This window comes from Nelusetta ayraudi, unplaced genomic scaffold (genome assembly GCF_046127955.1).
Source record: "Nelusetta ayraudi isolate G7.1 ecotype Tasmania unplaced genomic scaffold, CSIRO-AGI_Nayr_v1 ptg000011l, whole genome shotgun sequence".
Lineage (NCBI taxonomy): Eukaryota > Metazoa > Chordata > Actinopteri > Tetraodontiformes > Monacanthidae > Nelusetta > Nelusetta ayraudi.
This window is the reverse complement of record NW_027466061.1, coordinates 18,423,493-18,442,890: the sequence shown is the minus strand read 5'-3', so window position 1 is coordinate 18,442,890 and position 19,398 is coordinate 18,423,493. Positions and strand designations below refer to the sequence as shown.

Here is a 19,398-nt window from a genome sequence, read left to right as displayed (position 1 = left end):
CTCGTGCTGGGAATCGCTCATATCCTCGCCGCTGTGTCTCGTGCAGGCGACTGTGTGCAAAGTGATCCTACGTCTGCTCTCAGCACGTCTGCAAAGTAGCTCCCCTGCTGTGAGAAGCAACCTCGGAACCTTTGATCCACTTCTCCACGGTGAGACCTGGCGAGAGGTGAATCAGTCAACGAATTCAGGTCAGCATATGTAACAAACATTTCACCAGCCACTGCACACCGTGCCCCCCCCCAGGGGAGGGGAGAGGGGAGTGGGGGGAGGTGGGTCCTGTCGGTGCCAGTCTCCCCTGGCTGCACTCCCCTGTGGCTCAGGGGTCACGCAGCTCAACACAGTAGCTGACCTCTGGCGCACAATTTAAAGTCAGTGTACAGGATTTTCTTCCCCGGAATGTGTGATCACTATTGCCTGCGAGGAAAATATCACATTCTGAGTCCACTGGGTTAATTTGATTTGACTAATCTGCTCTGGTTTTTTTTGTTTGTGTCTTTATTCTGTGAAACATCCTCGAATCCTGTGCTTCAGGGTTCAGCCGGCTTTTTATTTCAATTATTCCTTCTTTTGTCGCCGTTGACAAATTGAACAAGACCCTGCAGCTCTGCCTTTTTTGTTTCTTTCTTGTTGCTGTTCCTGCATCTATACTTGATGATCCCAGCTGTGACGATGACTTTCATTGTGACGTTTTTGGTTTCGGCTGGAAATCTTTTTTGAAGTCATTACACTGTATAGTATGTACTGCAAATCATTCTGGGCTTAGCCAGTGATGGTTTTCTTGTATTGCGTGCCATGCACATCACCAGCTTGCGTAATCAGTATTTTAATATTGTACAAAATCTGTCAGTCAGATGGTTCAGCGCACCTTTCTGTTTTAAACGACTGATATTATACAGAATCCTCTTTCCAATCTTTCAATTTATAACGACAAGAACATGTTTTCATTTAAATAAATTAATAAAAATAAACTACTACTTCTACTATTGGTTGTACTGTCCAGAAAATGTGTGCTGGAACTCTGGAATGGTCTGGACAGTAAACAGGGAACTAAATATTTTCTTATAATTTTCTTAAGATTCCTTTTTCCCTCTATGATAAATCATTTGAAGCTGCTCCACCAGAGTATTGGGTGAAAAATAAGTATCCATTTGATATGGGCTCTTAGAGTATTTGCTTAAAGTAATAATAAATGGTCGGACTCAAGATTTTTTTTCTTCTATTGCTTTGAGATTTGACCTTGTGTATTCAAGACAAACAACATGCACTATTCATGCTATTCCGTTATCATTCTGTCAATTCTGTCCTGCACCACCGACTTTATATGTTTTTGGGCCTTTTTTGAAATAACTATTATCTCCTTCTCCATCTCCTCTTGTTTTATCTGTGGTTACGGATGTACTTTGTGAAATGAACACTAATACAACTCTCCCCTCAGCCCTTCCACCCATGGTCCCAATGCCCTTTATCATGCACCTGCCCTAATCAAACCTCCTTTCCTCATTCAATAATGTGCAAAGAAACAGATAAAATAGACTGAGACCAATTTCACACTAAAGACCATTATAAAGTGGAACAGGTCTGCTGCTTATTCTTGCGCCGCATGCTGTGTTCTTCTTGTTGACTGTAATGTCACGGTTGCCTTTTGGCGAGGATCATCATTATATTTTTAAATATCCCACAGCCTGCCTCACATTGAAACACACACACACACACACACTCTGGGATGTGATTTCCTGTAGGTTTGCATGTGAAAAAAAAGTGTAAAACTGATCTCACGCACAAAGAAAAGGTGGCAGCTATATACAAACGCACCTGCCATATCTGCAGAGCTTGTTTGTGTTTATGTGGTTGTCTGATAAAGTAGAATCAGGCATTTCCACCTTAGTGCAAGAAACACTGTTCATTACTTAACTGCCTTGTGATCTGGATAACGTTTGTTTATTTGTTTAGGCGTCTTTACTTTTACTACTTCATTTGAAATGGTGCTCATCCGTTTTTTTATTTTTTGATGCCACAAGACCAGCTCACCAAGTTTCTGTGTACATCAGTATGGAGAATGCTGCATCCTGCAGCTGCACCGTGTAGTTCCTCCTTTCTCTTTATTTCACCTGTTGTACCTCTCATTCCTAGTGAAACGCAACCTCTCTTCACCTCGTCTGCACTGACACCTTGAGTCTCATGCCATTAAAATTCATCCTGCCGTTGGGGTCACTCTGTTCCGCACACAAACTCTTTGTGTGAAAGATTCAGTGACACGCACCCAATCCTCATTTAAATACTGTCTCTCCCATGTTTTTGCACCTGCTGCCATTTGTCAGGTCGACCAGCAGCTGATCTGTTGGCGTGAGAGTTGACTTCGACTCTTTGTGCGGGATCTTAGCAAATCCGACCATTTGAAAATGTAGGCAAGACTGGAAGAGGTTGCTGCCTAACTCGTATTATTTGTATTATTTGCAGATTATAAAGTGACTTAATTGTCGTCTTTGGCTGTAATATCAGATGCATTTAGCACTTACACAGTGTGATGCGTACACATGCTTTTACTTTGCGCATTGTGATATAATGTGCTCATTAGCGCAATGCTGTATGTATGGCTTACCATTTCCCCTCGAGGCCATGGACTTGTAGCGAGCAGCCATTTGCTCGATGTCGCTCACCAAACGATTGGTGTGAAGCTGTGAGGCGAGATTTTGATCATCTCGCCGGCAAGACGCCAAGATTCTATAACCCATGGTTGCAGTTATGCATGAAAACGAATGTGTCACGGATGCTTGAAGGCGGAATTTGTAAAGCTTGAGAGACACAGCTGTGGTGTAAAGATCACCCAGTGTTGCTCAGGCTCCACTGGCTGGCGTGCCCGTTCCAATAGTTATTACTCGGGAGCAATGTTTATTTTATTTATTTATTTATTTATTTTTTAAGACAATTTAATTCTCTGATTAAAAACTTTGAGTCAACAATCAGTTTCAGGTTATATTGAGATAGGTTTCCTGAAGCTGTGTTGTTGTAATCACACAGAAAATGTTGACATTATTGTTACTATTTATTAAATATAAATATTTATAATAAATATAGGGCGACACGGTGGCGCAGTGGTTAGCGCTGCTGCCTCACAGCAAGAAGGCCGTGGGTTCGATTCCGGGGCCCAGGCCTGGGACCTTTCTGTGTGGTGTTTGCATGTTCTCCCTGTGTCTGCGTGGGTTCTCTCCGGGTTCTCCGGCTTCCTCTCACACTCCAAAAACATGCATGTGAGGTCAATTGAACACTCTAAATTGTCCATAGGTGTGCATGTGAGTGTGAATGGTTGTCTGTTTCTCTGTGGCCCTGTGATGAACTGGCGACTTGTCCAGGGTGTCACCCTGCCTTCGCCCTAAGACAGCTGGGATAGGCTCCAGCAGACCCTCGTGACCCTGAGCTCGGGATTAAGCGGGCATGGAAAATAAATGAATAATAAATATATGACTTTTTCTTGACGTATCTCAGGACGCTACAACCTTGCCTTGGGCTTGAGAAATAACACACCACATTGATACTTGAGTCAAATAATAAATAATAAAATCACTTCATTTATTATACTCAGTGGAGTGTGACATGTGTAATGGAGCTCTCAGTTTATTTTTTCTCTGTCCTCCCCGATGGAAGTAATTCAGCCATACTGGCACAACTGACACACTGAGTGACATATCCTTCCCCCGATTTCCCCTCAGGCCATAGAAGAACCATATGCAGGTGCACAGTAAATTTAAATTGTCTGCATTCATTATCATACCTTATTCACTCTCTCCTTGATGTGTGACATGAAAGAGCTGACATTGTATCCATCTTCAGCCCCTAATGTTTCAATCTGTGCAACTGGGAACAACATTGTTAAATAAGTTAGTTCTTTCCTCATCACAGTGAGTTAATTCAGGATGTTTTTTTTTTACTTTCCAAAAAAAAAGTGCAATTAGCACCATGTTTAGAGCCTCCTGCAAAAATGCTTTGTTTTAAATGTCTGGGAATACGGATGCTTTTTACCTGGAAAAAGTGACGCAGTGAAGATCGCTTTAAACCGAGACTAAGACGCTACCAAGACTGGGGGGTATCAAGTCCAAGTGATGACCAAGACCAACAGTGTTACAATCAACAGGATGCTACCACTCGCATGAGTTGTAGAACAAAAGCATCATGTTGCAGTTTGTGAGAAGTCAGTCATTAAGAGATGAGACAATAAAGTATTGGCCGGCGGTGCACCAATGAGAAAAATATGCATTTTAAAATATATTTTTATATGTTTTTTTTTTAAGACATGCAGATGCGTCTTATTTGTTGGCACCGCAATAATAATGACCAAAACCTGCCTGGTTTTTGAAATCCCCACAAGACCATTATACCAATACAAATCCAAGACCAAAACGTGATGGAGACCATGTAAAAGTGGTCTTGAGACCGAGGCCACAGCTCTTCCTGAGAGAGGTATTAATGCCCTCTGAGAAATAAAAAAGGCTGATTTTCAGAAATGGGATAAGACAAAAGAAGGATGGAATTTTCTCCCTTCTTGGCAGTTTGCGACTCACTGAAAAAGGTCTTATTTTGCATAAAAAGACACTTTAAATTGTTTTTAAAAAAAAAAGGTTCAGTAAATGGACTGAGGTGAGGTGCTCCTCTACTGACAGAGTTTATCACAGATTTCTGAGATCACATCGCCGTATTGATGTGATCGTAACTTCAGTTAGGTGACAAACCCTACCAAATTGAATTAATTCTGTGCATAATTAGTTGTCGAAGTGAATGGTCAAGTCAATACCCACATCCACGAAATCTGAGAGAGCGAGAAAGCTTTTAATTACTTTTGCATTAATGAAATGTGGTCTAGTGTGCTGCAGGCTCCAGGGTTTTCTCAAGATAAACTTCCCTATGAGGTATTTAGGATAATCCTTTTTTTACTCTGGGGACATGCTGATAATGTTGAGAGCCAGAGACTTTGTTTTTCGGCTTTATAAAAGCCTCAGCACCTCTGACAAAAATGTGCAATAGACTGAATGTGACAGGGATGGGACAGTGCGCATGCGTGTGTGTGTGTGTGTGTGTGTGTGTGCGTGTGTGTGTTGTAGCTGCAGCTGCCATGGGACATTTGGTCGAACTTGGTTCAGTCAAAGTCTCCTGTACAGCTGTGATGTTGCGAGGTTGTGATGTCGACATGAAAGTTTTAAACAAGCTGGTTTTAGTAACCTGAGTGTAATGATGTATGTTAAGATACATATGAAGATAGAGAACCACAGGACGCATTAAGAACTGAGCTGCTGACCAGCAGGTTTAAACTTGGAAGTATAAAGACGTGGGTGTGTTATGCAAGTGATGATTAACGCAGCCGTGCGCTCGCTGCCTCAAGCAGAAACGTCACTTTGCCTCGGGGTTTATTTTTGTTCTTGTTTTTTTCTATTTTGCTTGATTTCCTGCAGTGATTGACAAACTAATTTGCTCACAGTGTACTTTTCACCTAGATTAACAGACACAAGCATCGGTGTGTCTGCCTTGGATTTATTTCGGGTTTCATATCAAACCTTCTGGATTGTGGATGTTCTCCTCTCTGAGTCTGCACCAGCCATGCGACAGTCATCATCAAATCCAGCATCATTAGATCATGTATCAGCCCAAAGGACTTAAAACCACACCTGAAGAATCACACAAGCAGTAACGGACTTCCCACATCTAATCACTGGAAGTAAAATCCGCTGGTTTCATTCAGATATATCACTATATGTTCTTCAGGGCGAGGCCGAGGTGAGGACGTCGTCTCTAATTTGCTAAAGAAGCGGTTTCTCACAGCACAGAGTCAGAGTGGCGGAGGTGTGGGGGTTGGGTGGATGATTGTCATGTGGATTATACACACTGCTGAAGTCTTGGGTGAAGGCAAGATTAAAGCTGCCGTCAAGCAGGTTGGAAAATTCCTGAAACGGTGCCACTGCCAAAGTGCTGGCACAGCTTCAGCTGGTGTATTGCACGTTCGTCACAGGGCCACCGGTGTCAGATCTGACAGGATTTTCCCCTCTCTAAAGATTCAATTTGAAACGCAGAAGTGTCTGTGGCGATAATGTGTGTTAGCTGACTGCTGGTGCATGATAATGGCGATACTTTTCATTCAACGCTTAACATTTTCAGGAACTTGTGGCACACATTGCAACAGCATCAGTAATGAATGCTGATGACTATCACCTTTTCTATTGCTCTCATATAAACAAACAACCATTTGCTCTCACACCTCCAGCCAATTTAGACCTGTCCATGTCTTTGGACTGTGGGAGGAAACTGAGAACCTACAGAAAACCGGTTGAATTGTTTTCGAACGTTCATACCCATTTTCATATCCTGCAGTCTTGTTGAGCATTTTTTTTTTGTTGTTGCTTTTTTTAAGGGATCATTTTCAAAGTGCTGATTTGTGTGCCAACCACGTTTCTTCTAAAATCCTGTTTATGTCAAATAGCTGTCTAGACAGCACCCAAAGCATTCAACGTGGCAATCACTCAGACCACTGCTGAGAAGTACCCTTCAGGCCTTCATTTTCAGGACAGACAGGTTAGCCTGTTGCTGTGTAGCAAAACCCGAAACCAAAACGTTAAGAACCGTTGCAGAAATCCAGTAATTTGCATTATAACTAATGATACCATGAAGGTACAACTCTGCCATTTTTTTAACCCGCTGAACTAAACTCATTGTGTTCCCAGAACCTTTGAATTTATTAAGGCACTTTATCAACTAAAACAAAATGACAAAGTAAAATACTTTAAAATACATTTTGAAACTCCAATCTATTACCATCTAGCCAATGTGTGACTTCAGTAACATTTTATTTTACACATTATTATATTTTTTCTTTGCAAATGTTCCTTCGGCTGAGACTGAAACAGAATCAGAAGGGAGCTCCAGTGATGACCTGCAGTAGCCTCACATGCTCACTTCCTCTCTGACATCTGTGTTTGCAACACGGCTGATCTGCTCCAGCTTTTACTGCCTAAGTGACTACAATCAGCTGAGCGATTCCACTCTCTTCTAGCACGGCATAGCTGACTCTGTCCTCATCCTTTTTGAAATCCTGTTGCACTTGGTTCACTGCGGCAGACGTTCCTTCGCTGGCTCAGGTGTGCCGCTCTCATGAGCTGCTCTGATGCTTCACCGTCTGGTTATCAGCCTTTTCATCACCTCAACAGCCTGGAAATTGAAGTCTTGCGCATGACAAAGCAACTAAAGCAATAGGGTATTTGTGGTTGGCTAAAAACAGCCACCGGGTGCTTCAATGAGGTGTCACAGTAATGTCTGTCTGTTCCTACTTTCCTTGAGCCCATCCGCCTTTCAACCAGAACCCATCCGTTGAGCGGCCTACTGCCTCCAAAGTAACACGCAACAAAAGAGACAGATGACAAGCCGAAGCATGCACACAACAATCAAACTGGGAGGACAAAGGGAGCTGGGCTTACACAACCTTTAAGTGAAAAACGATGTACTATAATTATCCAGTGGCTTCAGTGCAGCTCTTGCAGTTAATAGCGCAGATTTATTCAGCTGTAAGAACACGGCAGAGCTCAATCTGGCTGTTCTTTGCCATAGAATGTACAAATCAATAAATTATTGTTTTCTTTTTTTGGTTGAAAATCGTGTTTCATGCAGCTGCTTTCCCCTGATTTCCATCCATCCATTTTCCATACCGGCTTCCCCTTCACTCAGGGTCGCTGGGGTCCCACCCCAGCTGTCACTGGGAGGAGGGAGTGTTACACCCTGGACTAGTTGCCAGTTTATAGAGACAAACCAGCATTCACACTCGCACTCACACCTACTGCCTGGATGGAGTTCTAGGACCTGGAGAGACATTTCTTTTTTTCTTTTTTTCTTTTTTTTTAAAAAAAGTACCATCCTTCTGCAGTTATGGACAACATTTTTTTCATGCACATCAGCAATAAAAAGCTGTACAATTGTTGCTGATCGAAGCGGAGATGGGCAGTGCTGGCACAGTCTGAGCCACTTGAGAAGCTGTGCTTTAGTTTTTGTCTCTTGATTCATCTTTACACATGGTTGGGCGTTCGGCAGGCCTCCAATCAAAAATTCAAGAATAAATATGAGCATGTTATTATTAACTGCAAATGAGTAGAGTGCCTTGAAGTTATAAAAAAGACAGAGAGAGAGGGAGAGAGGGAGAGAGGGAGAGAGAGAGAGAGAGATGAGCCATACAGTGTGTAACGTGCAGATGGCGTGTCAGAAATGTGCTATTCCTGCACGACTGCCTTGAATTAGTCGCGCCTCAGCGGAACATCTCATCGGGACAAACTTCCGACCTGCTCCCCCTCCTCTGTCCCTTCACCATGGCTGCTTGTCTCAAATGTGACAGTGTGAAATTTGCTACGAGGGGCCAAGATTGGTCCCTGAAAAGACTTTGCTGCCGGTTGCCGCTCTGTCCGTGCAAGAAATTTGAAGGGCAGACGCCTTGATGTGCGCTGACAGTGTTGTCTCTCGAAGGCCCCATGTGTAACATAGAAAGTGCCTCGATATGATGTCATTTCTATTGGAAAGACAATGGCCCATTTTGATAATTTGGTAATATTGTTTTGTTTTCCTGTGAGTTGGTAATTAGGGTACTAATTTAGCGGGCTACGTTATTGCGCGCCGCATCTGTTGTTTTTTATTGACAATTATTGTCACTAATGGAGAAATCTTTCCAGGGTGAGGTGCAAATGCTGTAGACTGCTTGCAGAGCGGACTCCTCACAAAGGAAATCGAAGCCCAAAACACTGCTGTGCTTGCATGAAACCTCCAAGAGCTATATTTATGAGGTGCAATGTGTTTCCTCCATGACTGAACTATTCCTCTCGCATTTCCAAGTCCATGAAATTAATGCGGCTAAGCCACGTTCCCTTGTTAACTCGAGTTTTGATTCCACTCTGGCACCGTTGAAACCTATATGGCGCCCTGGAGAGAAATTAATGTCTGCGGGAATAACTCGCCATTTTCAATAATGAAACAAAACAAACAAACAGCCATCTCTCCATGTTCAATTGGCCTCAGTTTGTGTTCCAATCATTCATGAGACATTAGCTGCATCTCACGGTTGCTTAAGCAGTACAGCGGCTCTGGATAAATGCCGCATGACAACTGATCAATGAACATGTCGAAGCAATTGTTTCCCCCACTGTACACCGCACAGGCACAGGCACGGCACATTAGAGGTGCACGGCAATCATCGGGGATCCAGCCAACTTTGATTTTGAGCAGAGATTTTACTCTTAATAGCAGCTAAGTCAGCAGCGCTGGGGCAGGTGTTGCCAGACAGATGAATGCAGACAACATTTTTGCCCCTTGTTCCTGTTTTTGGCTGCCACAAGCTCTCTCTCTCTCCCCCTCTTTCACCCTCTCCCCCTCCCTCCCTCCCTCTCTCTCTCTTGACTTCCCTCTAAATACAAATGACACATTATGTAACGTGCAATCGAATGCAGGGAACTGACTCTGATGCTTCCAGAGTTGCCTCAGGCAGGCGGCTTCCTCGCATTCTAACATATTGTTTGTGGTGTCGACAGGAATCTTCGGCGTCGTGGGCGAGTGTATGCAAACAAATTCCCGAGGAAGTGGAATGGTTTCTAAACCTCCAGGCACTGTGACGAAAAAAACGCTACGGAGAGTTCGCTCTGTAATGTGCTGTGCAGCACGTGACCTGCTTTAGACACTGTTTCCAACAAATAACGTCTCTGACTTCTCAAAAGTTGCATAAAAAAAGACTTCAAATTAACATCAGTCTTCATCAGAGGTGGCAAAAGTATTCACACTCTGTTCTTCAGTAAAAGTACAGATACTTCTGTAAAAATAAAAATACTCTGGGAAAAGTAAAAGTACTGATTCAACTCCTTTACTCAAGTAAAAATGAGAAAGTGCAGGTTCTGAAATGTACTTAAGTAAGTAAAGTAGTATAAGTTAGTCGTCGTCGTCGTCGTCGTCATGATCATAGTAGTAGAAGTTAGTCAGCCATTATTGGATGTTTATACTTTTAATAACTAACCAATGTTATTTTGTACATATTTGTTTTCCTCTTTACTGAAAATGTGCTGAACAGTGGCCCTGAAGCCGAGGTACTCTAACCTAAGCGCCCTCAAAAATATGACCAACTTTTACATATGTACACAACAGCAAAATTCATCACAATAATCACTATAATCATCACTGTAATAAATTATTTGTGAATTACTTTGAACAGAATTTGTATTTTTCAACCATAAAAGTAATGAGCATGTTTTTCCTATGCAAGGAGTATAAACTACAGATATTTGTCAACAAATTTAGGGAGTAAAAGTGAAAAGTCGTCAGAAAAATAAATACTCAACTAAAGTACAGATACCTGAAAAAATCTACTATAGTACAGTAACAAAGTGTGCACTTTGTTAATCCCCCAAAATGCCATATTAGATTACTGTACAGTGTGGCTGTGCAGTAACTCAAGCAATCATTCAAGCCAACTGCTGTGAGGTAAACAAACGTATCGTATTATATGGGAGCGCTGAGAGTTAGAGGCACCCTGTGACTGTGCTGCTATGATGGCCATAATGAAAAATTCAAAGTTCATATCCTAATACACTGTCAGGACTAAGAGGCTTTCTTCTCGGGCCAAATTAAAAATAGCTGATGGTGAAAGTGGTTTTCTGCATAACAAAGACGCCGCTGCCGCCGGTGTCCCACCTGAGCTCTGTCAGGTGAGCGCCGCCGCCGCCGCAGCCGGCACCAGCAGCACCGGCAAAACACCACACCAGCAGCCGTTCAGAATCTGATTCAAGTGGCGTAGAGGGAAACAAAGATTTGAGGTGAATTAATGGAGGTGAATGTGAGGTTAATAATTCATTGTTATCTCGCAGGGAGCGCATACAGGGAGTGCATGGATAATGGGACCTGGGCGTTGAAGAGCAACTACTCCAGCTGTGAACCCATTTTGGAAGAGAAGGTCGGTGTGCAGCTATTTGTTCTCCTTTATTGCCAGTTTTATACATTGCAGCGGCGACGACGAATCGGAGAGGGGAAACGTTGCGTTCCAATGACATGCTGCTTATGGGCCAGCAATTGCACAATTAAGATGTTTCATACATCATTCCGGATGGATCAACAAATACATCAGTATACACGCCAGTCAGTGTCCCTTTCAGCGTGGCCTGAGGGCAAACAGTAGGCCTGATGTGTTGAATGTAATGAGATTTTGAACTGATTACCTCACATCTTGTCTCCTGCTTCAGTCTATTTCCGGGCCCCGATCTATTTTCCTCGAATAATTTCAGGCCCATCCGAAGTGTGCCAAAGACATCTGGGACCTTCAAGCCGTTTAACCTAAATGAGCCGCGGCCGCTTCTCGGCGAATGTTTTGCGATGTCTTTGTCTTTCTCTTTAAGCTGCCGGCGTCTTCCACAGAGTCATGTGCTTGTTGTCTTTGCAGAGAAAGTATCCCATGCATTACAAGATTGCGCTGATCATCAACTACCTTGGCCACTGCATCTCCGTGGGAGCTCTAGTCGTGGCCTTCATTCTCTTCTTGTGCTTAAGGCAAGTACAGAAATAGGACAGTCCTGATGTGTCCCGCATGCATAAGACCTCAGCAAAGAAAGAGCAAATTTATTTAATGTGCTCGGACTATTTATTACTACCTCGCTCATGTCAATTAGAGTGAACTCTGAAGATCAGCTTTTCATTACCATGTACACAGAGAGGCATAACAATTTAAGAACATATTGCTTTTTTTTTTTTTCAAAATTAAGCAATTATTTTCTTTTCCTGGTAAATTGTCCATTTGGCTGATAAGACTTTATTGCAGCAAACAATGTTTAAGTAAAGCAGCACTGTTTTGTTTTTCCCAATTTAAATGATAGTTTTGTGACATTGTTTTCTATTTCAATTCACCTGGCTGGCCAGTATAAGACTGCATAACTCTGGTTTCCTGCCCAGCACCTGACTGCTATGTCTTAAGAATAAGACAAGTCCTGTGAGAAGGTGCTAGGCAGGCAACAAAAGTTGTTTAGTCCAGTACAACAAGTACAGTACAGCAAGGGGGATAAAAAGGGAATTTAGATGTAGAAAAATATATGGTGTTGGTTTAAAAGCATGTATCTCATGCCCTTCAAGATGTGATGTGAGTCTTAACATCTCCAACACAGAAGTCCTCACATTTCAGTTTTTCCCTTTGGTTTCCATCACTGTATCGCTGCCACTCCCTCTCAAGGCCAAGGAATGAGCTTGGACTGAACAACAGATTTATTATTACAGAGTTTCAGTGTCAGTGTCGGTCACAATTTTTATGATTTGCTTCATGTGTTGATTGTGTTCCTTTGCTTTTCTGTTTCTGTTGTTTTTCTTGGTCCCCATCAAATGACAATGTGAAATGTGTCTCTTGTTGAACTTGTGACACAGGAGCATACGGTGTCTGCGAAACATCATCCACTGGAACTTGATCACCACCTTCATCCTGAGAAATGTCATGTGGTTTTTGCTGCAGCTGATCGACCACAACATCCACGAGAGCAACGAGGTAAAGCCGCACCAGGCAATTCACTTTGACGTGCGCTGGACACACTGCGGACCGGCCGACACATTTTCTCAACAATTGGTATTGACTTGTAATTTTGAGCCTTTCTTCTTTTATCCTCAGCCCTGGTGTCGGTTAATTACAACAATTTACAACTATTTTGTGGTGACCAACTTCTTCTGGATGTTTGTCGAGGGCTGTTACCTTCACACTGCCATCGTGATGACTTACTCAACCGACAAGCTCCGAAAGTGGGTCTTCCTTTTCATCGGCTGGTGTGAGTATGTTGGACACGCTTCACGGAGCATCTCGTTTCACTCGGGTCAGATGGTTCACAGTTTTTGACAGCGCAGGCATGAAACAGTAAACATCCGAGTGTAACAAATCTCTAAGCACAATGGAAACAAAGGACGAGGTGAAAAACCTGCAGCTAGAAACTGAATTTAAGCATGAAATGTGTCTGCTGTGTCAGACATGACCGGCAAACCAGACCTACAAGTTACAATAATGCTTTTGAAGAGGACACTCTTATACAAAAATACTGTATGGACATAAATGTCGGAGGCATTTGTCATGTTTTAATCATCTAATGTGCTGGTCATGGTGATTAGATTATCCTCTCCGAGGAAGGGCAAATCCTCTGTAATTAAAATCAAAGCACTACTTCAGATCTGAAATAAATCGTTGTGCTTCAGTTACAGCCACTTGTGCACTATTTTATTCCTTGTATGGCATAAACCCTCCATTTAATGTTTTATTTGAATATTTGCATGTAATGCATTTACACATGTATTGCCCCAAAGCATATAAAGCAGTTAATGTACCTGAGTATATTATATTGCCATGATCAGGTAACTGCTTTTTCCAATTAATTGGCAGACGACTCTTATAAATATGGAAAATGTGTGCAGCAGTTGAATGCACTGCATGGGGAATGACCTACTTGGAAATTGTAAATTAAAAATTACAGGAGATCTTCTCCTGTGTTCGTCTAAAGGCTAGAACATGCCGCCTGTCACTGAAGTTCATTTCACTTCAGCATAAATGATTCTCCAGGTCAAACTCAGTCTCTCACTATTTGCAGCATTTCGCTGTGCCACGGCTGTTTTTGTTGGTTGTGTGTATTTTTGTGTGTTGCGTGACTTTGCAAGCGTGCAATGTCATATCTAATCAGCGCTATTGCTGACAGCAAGTGGTATATGGTATGTTTTACAAATGCAGCTCTTGTTTTGAAGGGGCATAAAATGGCCATTTCCAGATTTAATTGATTTGTTTTGGTGGTTTACTTGGTGACACATCAAGTTTGATGTTGGCAGACTGTACGATGAACGTTTATTGAATCGCAGGATACGACGTACTGTATGTCAATATGCAGTCTTTAGGGCGCACTGAAGCCACGTGCCTGCTGAAAACGCAGTCAATCTATGCCACAAAAAAACAAACAAACATGTAAACTCAAGTTTGAAACATTTTTATAGTTGCATTAATGTGCACAGAAGAAAGAAGGGAAGAGAATGATAATTTGGACTCAGTCATGGCTTGGCATAAAGACTGTGACAATGGCTGTCCCTGAACCTGTCTCACGGTGCGACGTTAAAACCATTGTTTTAGCGCCACGACCAAAGATTTTGCCATGAGGGTCGTCTTGCGTCTGGGATGGCCAAAAATCATACAATGTGTAACAGCCTCTAAGAGAGTTAATTCCAACTCATTATGAATTGATAGTGCACAGGGGTGCGGGAAATATCTCTGCCACCACAGTGACTGAAGTCAAAGCAGCTGGCTATACTTTGAAAGGCAGTGATGAGTGGCTGCTTCGGGGCTGAAGGAGACGACTTTTCCTAACATGCAACAGCAAAAAGGGCCCTGATGCATGCAGAACAGGCCCAAATGTAGTGTGTAACAGCGTTGACACAGAGGCCACTCGTGCATGAAACAAGTCAGGCACTGCAGATTTAGACAGTGAAGGAGACATCTGTAATGGCTCCACAGTGGTCCTCGAAAACTTCGCCTGAGGAGAGACGCACAAATTCAAGTGCAAAACCCCTACAAAGCTGTCTGTGTGGGCTGTTTTCTCACATCAAGCTGCTGCCAGCCAATCAGCTACTTGTACATTTGTGAAAACAGAAAAGGTATATGCATAAATAAATGTGAACTTGCCTTTCAGAGGTCCTTTAGTTCCCTCCAGTGTCCCAAAGCCCATATAAATGCAAAGGTTGTGACATGAAGGAAGGACGATGATGTTCAAAGCCTCCCTGAGGCACGAGCCAAAACGATTTGCTTTGCTTTAAATATGATGTATGCCGCTGGTAAAAGTTGGTCAAATCACTTTTTTCAAATTTGTTTTGATTTGAAAGTGAATTTCCTTTTACACTCCACATAAGGTAGCAAACGGGGCATCTTCAACTGCCCTGGATCTGACTTGATTTTTCTATCTAACCTTTGTTTAACCAGGAAATCCCCATTGAGATTAAAAACCTCTTTTCAAAGGGAATCCTGGCTAAGAGGCAGCAAACCTTAAAAATTACAGCAATTTAAAATCAACAGTTACAGTCAAATTATAGAAAACAATTACAGTATGAGGAGGTTGTCGCAAGTGCTCTTAGTGTGGATGTAAAGGCTCAGTCAATTCCCAGTCTTTTTGCAACACGTTCCAAGTGGAAGGAGCAGAGTAGACAAGAGCCCTTTTTCCCATTTCTGAGCGTGCAAAAGGGACTGAAAGCAACAAGTAATCATTTGAGTGCAAACCATAAGAATCAACAATCCTCCATGTGATCAAGTTACAGGAGCTGGTGGGCAATAGTCTGAGTATGGCCTTGTAAATAAAACTGTACCAATGGGTCATTCTCCTTGTGGATAAAGGGGGCCATCCCACTCGAGAATACATATTTTACTGACTGACTCACCAGGAGACTTAAACATGCTGGTTTCACAGTCGTGTGAACAACAAAAGCCTCCTGGTTTTTCGAGCAGATAAATCAGATCTGACCGTTCCTATGCTGTTCCAAAGTAGATACTGACCTGATCTTTTGTAATCTGACCACACACTACATCCGCGTCACTCGAGATGAGCATTCTGCTCGTACTGGTATGCTGCCTTGAATCATCAAGAGAAACAATCAGTTCTGTGCCTCGGATGCCAGGCGACTCAGGATCCTGGTTCCGTCGCTTCACACCCACACACATGAACAATGTGACAGCTGTTGATCCACAAAGAGCCACAACTGTAACACCGTTCTCCTTCTTTTCATTCCTCTCATGTCCATAGTTTCTTTCAACATCTGCCAGCTTCCACTGCATAGCCATTCAAAAATTAAATCTGTTTAAAATCTGTTTCCGCATACATGTCACGAGACGTCCCCGGCCTAGAAAGTGGATACAGTGACAACTCTTGAGTTTAACCGTGAAATGATGGACACTGACTTAAAAGCTGTAGCTTGAACCCAAATCGCAGGGTTAACTGCAACCTGTTTCTGAAAGGGGGGTAACTTGAACTCTGAGTCAGTTACTGTGGCAACCGAGACTGTGAACTCAAGCTGGTCAAGAGTGGGGTTTTCTCCAGTCAGAATCAGGAAAAGCTCTTCAATTAATAGTTCACAATGATTCCTTAACCTTTCTCTGGCATCACATGCCTGAAAGGTCTTTGAACGGTTGCGTTAATGGAAGGCTGCATAAAACATACTTTTGGTCCTTTTCTGGAAGATCATGTATGTGAAGAGGCTGTGTTACTCTGCGGGGAGTTGCATTATATACATTGGCAGATTATTCCCATCACCCCACAAGATGCGCTGTCATGTTTGTTTGTTTATTCTCCCCTTGACGTTCTGGTGCATATTTATATGTCTGTAGCCGTCTGGCACCACAACAGCAGTCACCTCTGGTGTTTGTGCTCCTTCATCTGTTCACTACCTCTTTGTAGCTTGGCAGCTCTTTGCGAGCTGTGGTGGGTTTTTTTTCAATGATCCGAACACACTGGGAAGGCCACTGTCTGCAGAGGTGTCTGAGACATTATCTGTCACAATCACTTTACAGATGAAGGCACCATCACCACCAGTGCTGAGAGCAGCCGACACACACTCACCTCCTCTGGCCTGTGTGGGGAAATTTACACTGCAAGTGTTTTATGTTCTCTTTGATCTACATGGATGACGTTTTGTTTTGTTTTTTTCCAATGTCATTTGCAGGTATCCCATTCCCTATAATAGTAGCCTGGGCAATTGGAAAGCTGTATTATGAAAATGAACAGTGAGTACCCTCAGGTTCCGTCCTCATCCTGAAAGTTCTGCAGCTATTTGTCTTGATTTGTTGGTAATAACTGTTTCCTCTAAACAGGTGCTGGTTCGGTAAAGAGCCTGGGAAATATATGGACTATATTTACCAGGGGCCAGTTATTCTCGTACTCCTGGTGAGCAATGACACAGGCGGTCACTGTGCCGTCCAACACAATTTCATTATTATTATTATTTTTTTTTTACAATCATTTAGCGGTGACACAAGATTTATAGCTCATTTCTGCATCGGTAAACAGCTGAAAGGGGGAAACTCAGCTCTCCAATGAAAATGGTTTTTCTAATGAAAGCCATTCTCCCCCTGCACCCAGCCGCTGATATTAATCTTCTTGATGGGTTAAGGTGTTCCCTGGAAAACAGGGATCCATGCACATACACCCTGATGGCGACACGATACGCTGTAAAGCAGGACGCAGCGGCGTGTTGGCAGGTTCAGATCCCATCAAACACCGCCCTGTTTTGAAAAGGAGCTCAGACTTGTGCCGCGTCCCTTCCCACTCATTATTAATGTGCCTGCAGCAGGAAATTGTGTGTAGGTGCACGGCGCGATAACAAAGCTTTCAGAAATGATTGTTGTTTGTTTTGCCTTTTCCCAGATAAACTTTGTTTTCCTCTTCAACATCGTGAGAATCCTTATGACCAAACTGAGAGCCTCAACCACCTCTGAAACCATACAATACAGGTGAGTTCATTACCGCCTGTCTGCAGCTTCCACATGTGTCATGGAGTCATTTAATAGGAAAGCTCACCCAGATTTGAAATGCTAGCCTTTTGCTACTCACTCAAGTTCTGGTGTGACATTTTCTACTACATGGAACTGTTCTAACTTGACCGTTGGCCACAGGCTCCGATATAGAAAAAAATAAAACCTAAGCAAAAGCACAGAAGTAAAGCAGACTTTCTCCATTCAACTTGTGCGTTGTGGTGTCAAGGAGTGTCGGACCAGTTTGATGACACATATCCAATTTAGCCTTGAACATACGCACTGCTTGCACAAGTGAGCAGTCAGACAATCTTTCCAAAATCTTCTTTGGTACTATAAAGTCCTACTATAAAAGCATATCGGATGCTACAGGAGAGAGTTTGGCTGAAAATATGTTTCAGTATGGTGAAATGTTGAAAATAAGTAGGATCATTTCAAGTGGACAGCTGCACTTTTTAATTTAGGATGATAGTGTGTGAGTATGAGTATGTAGATTTCTTTTTTATGTTAACCTAAATTAATGTATCATAGGCAATCATGGTGGAACTTTTCCCATATGTGAAACAGATGTCAGAAATACCAGTTCCTCTGATAATGTGGCAAATATTAAATGAAAAAAAAACAACACAATTCTGTTTCACCTATCCCATTAATTTATTTATAAAACTGAATTTTTAACCCACTTTAATTTGTCAATATTTAAATATTAACTATTTTTATTTTATTTGTTTTGCTGCCTGTTCAAAAAGAATGTGCACTGAGCAGCAATCAGGCATCTGCAGGCCTGTGTTTCAGAGACATTCTTAAGATTTAGTTGAAAACTATCATTTTCGTAGGAATCAATATCTAATCATTATGCCTGTAAGTTGGCTTGTCTCAAAACACAGGCGTGCCAGTCCAGGTAGATTGAAAAGAACTCAATGTCAGAACACGGTGGTTTGTGTTCTTTATGTTGTTTATAAAAAACACAAACCAGCATGTTGCTATAAACTGAACATCATTTGTCACTGTTCAATTTCACACCACTGCTGGCGTGCTGGCACTCCAATACCGCAGTTAGCACCACAACTCAGCTTCTCACACTGGGACGTCCACTGTTAATTACATGAATCACAACCCTGCCGCACCGTAACACCTCAACCAATTTGTTCCCCCTTTATTTCCCCTTTAGTTAAACTTTTTTTTTCTTCAGTTTTGGCTTGAGGAAATGAGTCTGTTCGGCTGTTCTCACCAGTATTGCTGCACTTGTTCATTTCTCTGCACTCAGTGACAACCTAATTACACCATCCACACCCCCAAGCAGGACCTCACTGCCACAAATTGCAGCAGTGTAGCTTGGCATAAAAACACTGGATTCTGCATATTGAAAAAGTGTAGTGGAGATGAAGAAGGTGAAACTGAAAAGGCTGAAACTCGACTGGTCCATTTTTTCTCAAATAATCAGGTTTCTTTTTTCTTTTTTAAAGGAAAAACACTATTACTAGAACTAACGTGGAAAAAACTATTTAATTTTGGTGTTCTACTTCCAACAATTAACAAGGCTCGTTTGGTCAAAAAGCTTAGGGTTTGAGCTGTCCAGGCTTTACAAAACAAGTGCTCCTTGTCCATGTTGGTTCCCCCTCCTCGACCCGCAGCATGGTAGCTAGTAGCCAGGTTGCTGTTCCTGTTGCAGCTCCTTTATCTGACTTTAGCCGAGTCTTTCCCCGCTCGAAGGTCTCTTTCACCAGAATTGGCACATTGAGATTTTCATTGATATTTTAATGTTTGCTCTAAATTATTGTTCATATGTTTATAAAACAGCACTATATGATTTTAATAGGGTTTTTGGTAAGAGTTTGGCAAGGCCCTCAAACTTGAGCCGTCACTGTCAGCCAGGCATGAATCCCCTC

General features: G+C 42.4%; 1 protein-coding gene across 1 annotated transcript in view; it reads left to right on the top strand.

The window, feature by feature from the left end:
* Window positions 1–19,398, top strand: part of crhr2 (corticotropin releasing hormone receptor 2) — a 30,741-nt gene that overhangs the window by 6,432 nt on the left and 4,911 nt on the right. The window contains exons 3-9 of the mRNA XM_076021636.1: window positions 10,866–10,951; window positions 11,435–11,541; window positions 12,403–12,520; window positions 12,641–12,794; window positions 16,702–16,762; window positions 16,850–16,922; window positions 17,403–17,488. Of these exons, the coding sequence (XP_075877751.1) occupies window positions 10,866–10,951; window positions 11,435–11,541; window positions 12,403–12,520; window positions 12,641–12,794; window positions 16,702–16,762; window positions 16,850–16,922; window positions 17,403–17,488 (685 nt within the window). The remainder of the gene's footprint in view (window positions 1–10,865; window positions 10,952–11,434; window positions 11,542–12,402; window positions 12,521–12,640; window positions 12,795–16,701; window positions 16,763–16,849; window positions 16,923–17,402; window positions 17,489–19,398) is intronic.